Below are 5,927 nucleotides of genomic sequence, written 5' to 3' on the forward strand. Positions count from 1 at the left end.
AAGGATCGAGTCACTGCACTTGAACTTCCATGGGGGACGACCCAGGAGAGTGCGCAGGCCACAGGCTCACAGGGGACGGGGCGCTCAGGGGCTGTGCTCGGGGTCACCTGCCCTGGGAACCAGCCGGCTCCCCTGAGACGGCTCAGAAGGCTCTGGAACTCTCGAAGCCGGGTCACCACTATTTCCAGAGTAAATTCCTCAGCGTAGTAAAAGGATAATGGATAACCCCAGGACAAGGTGGTGCTAAAGCCTCATAGATCCCAATGTAAAAACGTGCCTATAAATTCACATACACCTGGGCTGTGCACAGCTGGACTTGGACTTCACCGACAGCGGAGTGCGATCTCAGAACGACCAGAGCTGTGAGCGAGGAGCCGGGAGGAATAAAGGGCTGAGAGGGGCAGTCGGGCTCAGCAAAGAGTGGGTGAGCAGAGCAACCCCAAGCAGCAGCTTCCCAACAGGCCGTGGCGGGGGGGGGATCAAATCAAGCTGTGCATGTGTGTGTGTGCATGCATGTGAGTGTGTCTGAGCACATGTGTGCATGTGTGTGTGCGGGTGAGTGTGTGTGCATGAATGTATATGCATGCAAGCAAGTGTGTCTGAGCACATGTGCATGTGATTGCACATGTGTGCGTGCATGCGAGTGTGTGTCCGTGCACGTGTGCATGCATGCGTGTCTGTTTGTGTGCGTGCATGTGAGTGTGTGATGGATACAAGGTCTAAAGACAAGGAGTTACAGTTACTACAGGAATTCGCTTTCTGAGCCTGAGTGAACTTGACCGCTACAGAGGGAAAGCTGGTGCCCAAGCAGCCCCTCCCACACCTGCTCCTCTCCTGAGGTCCGCGGAACTGTCATCCTCAGGAGTGGGAGGGATCAGCGCCACTGTCCACACACACACACACACACACACACACACACACACGGACAGTTCCGGACGCCCGGTCTCATGCAGGGCCCGGCACCTGGGCAGCTGATGGCGCTCGTCCTCGCCGTGGCCAACGGCCCTGCAGGGGGACACTGGGCCTGGACTTGGGTGTGTGCCCTTGACAGTGGCTTGCAGGCGGGGAGGGCTGGGGTGCTGGGGGGCAGAAGCAGCCAGGGCGCCGGAGCCCGTGACCACGGGGAAGGGGACACAGGAGATGGAGCGGCCGGCGGAGACCAGCCCATGCCGCAGGCTTCGAGGACTTTCACTTATTCCGACTGCGGTGAGCAGCCTCGGGTGCGTTGGTCTGGCAGTGCCAACTCCTGTTTGAAAAGTAGTTCCCTCTGGCTTCAGGGAGGAGAGGGAGGAGGTGCTGAGAAGCTGCGGGCTGTGGGCACAGGTGTCTGGGAGGAGGGCCGACAGGACCGGCCCTGGATGCCACATGGGGGAGGGGAGAGGAAGAGGAGTCGGGGCCTTGGGGCCTGGGTGGCTGGGGCAGGAATCAGACAGCTGCTCCTCCGCGGCCCAGTGCGCTCTGCGTCTCTATCAGGCCCTAGAGCAGGTGTGACAGGCGTCTGCAGCTCAGGACAGAACAGGGATGGAGCCGAGACATCGGCGTCAGCAAATGTGTCCCTACATTCCAAGGCCAAACTACACAACCACAACACCTTTGTGTCTTTAGCCTCCTAGGGTCTATGGTTCTCAAAGGATAAGGAGATACTTGTTAGAGATATTCTCTCTCTCTCTGTCTCTCTGTCTCTCTCTCTCTATCATCTCTATCATCTCATCTCTTCTCTTCTCTCTCCCTCTCCCCCCCTCTCTCTCCCCCACCCCAAATGATGACAGTGATTGCTCTCATGGGCCCTGGTGTCCACCCAGACTGCTCTGACCGCATTCCTCCCCGAGGCTCCGGCATCAGGGACTGCTCTTCCGCAGCCTCTTCACCTCCACCCCCGAGACCTGGCTCACGATTCGCCTCCGCCACGGCCCCTCCAGAGACCCACTGCCCTCTCCAGTGACCACTTCATCTCGCCCCCCTCACAGGCAGCCATGCTCCACAATGTGAACTCCCTGGACGCTAAGTGTCCCTTTGACTGCTTTTCTAGAGCATCCGACAGACGCTCACGCAGGAAAGAAGGCCATGAATTACAGCTCTCAGGCGACAGGCCCACAGCAGGCCGTTTATCACTGCGAAGACCCTGGCTGGGAAGCTCCCGGGAGTCCTCTGCGGCCCCAGCGGGTGAGGGTCCCTGCAGGACTCCTGTCCACCAGGGGGCAGCAACTCCGGCAGAGTGGACCCAAGGCTCTTCTGCCTAAAGACAACCTTCAGAATCATCTGAATTTATTTTCATAGTTACCAGGGGAAACAGACCCAGCAGTGGGGCATATATTTCCAGATCCATGAAGGTGGCTGTATATAAATGGGTCCATGGTTTGTAAATGTGATCATTACACAGCATTACAAGCACTCAGGGCACATTGGGGAGAAAATAAAAGATGCCAGATGCACTAGAGAAAGTGCCTTTGTAACTGTGGGTGGATGCGTGAGGACTCTTCTCACACCAGCAGGGGCGGCTGATTGAGAATGAAACCAGTAGACAAAGTCTTGACGAAGGAGACAATTTCGGGAACTCGTCTACCCGCTAGAAATGCCCTGGGCAGCATTGGCTACTGAACGGTTACAAACTCAACAGAGACAGCTTACAGACAAAGAAATGGAGATAAATCTACCTATTATCTATCTATCACCTATCATCTATCTATCTATCCATCTATCTATATCTATCATCTATCTATCTTCTATCTATCTATCATCTATTATCTATCTATCTATCTATCTATCTATCTATCTATCTATCTATCTATCATCTATCTATCTATCATCTTCTATTAAGTGCCCAAACTGGTATTATGAATTTGCTATGGCATATGTAGAGAAAATGTTCTCTCCAGATTTTCAGAAAATAGCACTATCAATTCCATCAATTAGCAACCTGAGAGTTATCAACTCTCAAAGAAAAATCCTCCATTTAAAGATGTTTAAGGCCTCCTCATCAGTAAATAGTCATGACCCCACCGGAACAAGCAATTGCCGTCCAATATGAAATGTACTTCGTGTTTTTATTGAAACAACGAAGAAGAGAGCGTTCTTACCAGTTGCCTTTTGGGTTGATGAACTGCTGCACCGCGTAGCCGAACTGGGCGTCGGCAGGCCCGGAGAAGACCCTCGCGTCCGGGAGGCCCACGTTGTATGCCACACAGCAACGAAGGAGGCCTAGCAAGGAAAACAAGGACAGGCCATGTACACCCTGTGAATACAACCTATACTCTCACTCTCCACGGCCACTTCACAAACGGCTCGCTTGACATCATTCTCCTCCTCCTCAGTTTGCCAAGAAATGGTAGCTCCTGCCTTTAGGCACTGACTTGGGGCCCTGGTTATCAGCTCTCAAAGAATAGAAAGTACTGGCACCAGGCTTAGCACTTTATATTCGTGATTCATCATCTCATACATCTTCACAAGCAACCCCAGGAGACGGCTGCTGGTAGCACCATTGTTTTCCAGAGACCTCGGATGCTCCCGGAGATAAGGAGTCGCACAGGTGGAGGTGATGAGAGCGAGGAGAGGGTTCGAGCACAGGACTCCCTGCACAGGAGCTTGGCCTCTGACCGCAGGTCCCCTCCAGGGATTTCTGAGTGACTCCAGTCCTTAAGCCTCCCACCGGCAGGGCTGAGGCGTCTCCTATTTCTGCTGAAACTCCCTGCAGATCCTGACACGGAGCCTATGAAATGTCTACTGAAACGCGCGGTTGACACATCGAAGAAGCAGAAAAACCACAGCTCCCGGAAAACCGTGTCAGTCCTTCCCGGAGGAGGTCCTTATTGAGGAGGAAAATGCAGAGGGAACTGTCAGGCGGTTTTGCTTTTGGAGACTTCTTTCTGACACTCAAGGAACGATCATCGCTTTCAAAAACAAGAAAGACCAGGAAGGATGAAGCCTCCATAGAGAGATTTGAAAAAACCTGGTTTCCAATGGAAAGGGGACGAGGGGAGAGAGAGTGGTAGATTCTGCACCAAGAGCATTAATGTCAGCTGCCCTCCATCCTGCCCTCCACCCTGTCCTCCACCCTGTCCTCCACCCTGTCCTTCGCCCTGTCCTTCGCCCTGTTGAGAGAGACACATCCACTGGTTGCCCGAGCCCTGACCAGGGCAAGAGCCTGCAACCCAGGTACGTGCCCTTGACCAGAACCGAATCCTGGACCCTACAGTCTGCAGGCTGACGCTCTGTCCACTGAGCCACACCGGCGAGGGCAGCATTCCTTTAAGCTGAAAAAAACCCTCCTACTGGGCAAGACCAAAGTGGATCACAGTTCGAAGAACCACCTGCCCCAGCACGTCCCCCCTGCAGGAGCCACTGCTCTCTCTGCGGGGAGCCTGCCCAGGCGCCCACCTCCCTGCGCTCGGACCACGCACAGCACACTCTCCACCCGGTGCCCCCAGCGATGGGCGCGAGGAAGACCTCTCCGTCTGGAGTTTTACTCTCAGCATCACTGTGCGCTCCTGAGGCCGCAGACGGACGTCTCCCTGAGAAATGTTAAAAGGCGCAGCCCCTCCTCCAACGCCCCACCACCCGGGGCAGTTTCCACGGAAGCTCCCGAGACCGCGGGACGGAGGAGAGGATGCGGCCTCGGCCCTTTGCTGAGTCATCCCCAGTGCGCCCCACAGGAGCCAAGGAACATTATCAGCCCGGACCCCCGGGAAGCCACAGCCGCAGGAAGTGGGGTTACTCAGGCCCTGAAACTGAGAAAACTGCCTGCAGACTCTGCAGTCAGCTCATCCTCCCCCAGAACGGGGAGGGGGGGGCAGCGGGACGCAGTCACGGTCCGTTAGATCACTCGCACACAGACCGCAGGAACCCATCCTCAGTGCGCGGTCTCCATGAGAGAATGATGAAGATAATAAAGCAGAAGTCGTGTGGAACCCCCCCCCCCACCCCCACCACCCAAAATAAAGAAACCACACTTAGGAAGTGCAGGCGACTGGGGAAGGTCCTCGACGGGAAGGACCTGGGCCCGAGGCCTGGGTTACGGCTTCAGGGCTTTAAGGAAGGGCAGAACCACTCGCACAGAACAGTCCTCACAGCCCCTCAGGACCAGCGGTGGGGCACTCCCCGTGTTCCGTCCTATCCTATGTAATACAAGGCTAATATGCAAATTGTCCCCTTGACTGGGAGTTCGACCAGGGGGAGGGGCCGGCCGGCGAACCGAGACCAAAGCCCCTCCCCGCAACTGGCCCAATCGGGGCGGCCGGACCCCACCTGTGCATGAGTTCGTGCACTGGGCCTCTAGTTAAGAAATAAAGAACAATGTGATTCTTCTTTAAAAGTCTTTGTTTTGCGTGTCAATTTTTTTTAAATTTTTATTTAAAAAAAATATATTTTATTGATTTTTTTAAAAAGATATTTTTATTGATTTCAGAGAGGTAGGGAGAGGGAGAGATAGAAACATCAATAATGAGAGAGATCAGCTGCCTCCTGCACGCCCCACATGGAGACCAAGCCCGCAACCCAGGCATGTGTCCTGACCGGGAACTGAACCATGACCTCTTGGTTCGTAGGTCGACACTCAACCACTGAGCCACGCTGGTCGGGCAAAGGGTAGACATTTTTAAATGGTAACATAAAAAAATGTATGCTGAGCAATAGAAAGAATAAGAATTAAATACGAAGCACCATTTTACATCCATCAAACCACGAATAGTAAAAAAAAATAAAATAACTACAAAAAGTGAATTAAAATCTCGCATTGGTGAGCGAGGTACACACACCGCTGATGAGACACGGAGCGCCCTGCACCAGGGCTGGAGGTGCTGCGTCTGGGACCAGGGGTGCCCCTCCAGGAAGTGGCCGAAGGGAAGAGGGAAAAGGCTCCTGGTGGAGGGTATTTATAGCCGTATGTACAGCAGGGACAAAACCCACAGGAAGCAGCCTACATATCCGCCAGG

At 54.2% G+C, this 5,927-nt stretch overlaps 1 protein-coding gene across 1 annotated transcript in view; it reads right to left on the minus strand.

Annotated features, from left to right (window-relative positions):
* ITGA2 (integrin, alpha 2 (CD49B, alpha 2 subunit of VLA-2 receptor)) overlaps window positions 1-5,927 on the minus strand; it is a 54,373-nt gene that overhangs the window by 46,461 nt on the left and 1,985 nt on the right. The window contains exon 2 of the mRNA XM_014542273.1: window positions 3,078-3,252. Within this exon, the coding sequence (XP_014397759.1) occupies window positions 3,078-3,252 (175 nt within the window). The remainder of the gene's footprint in view (window positions 1-3,077; window positions 3,253-5,927) is intronic.

Source organism: Myotis brandtii, unplaced genomic scaffold, assembly GCF_000412655.1.
Source record: "Myotis brandtii unplaced genomic scaffold, ASM41265v1 scaffold295, whole genome shotgun sequence".
Classification (NCBI taxonomy): Eukaryota; Metazoa; Chordata; class Mammalia; order Chiroptera; family Vespertilionidae; genus Myotis; species Myotis brandtii.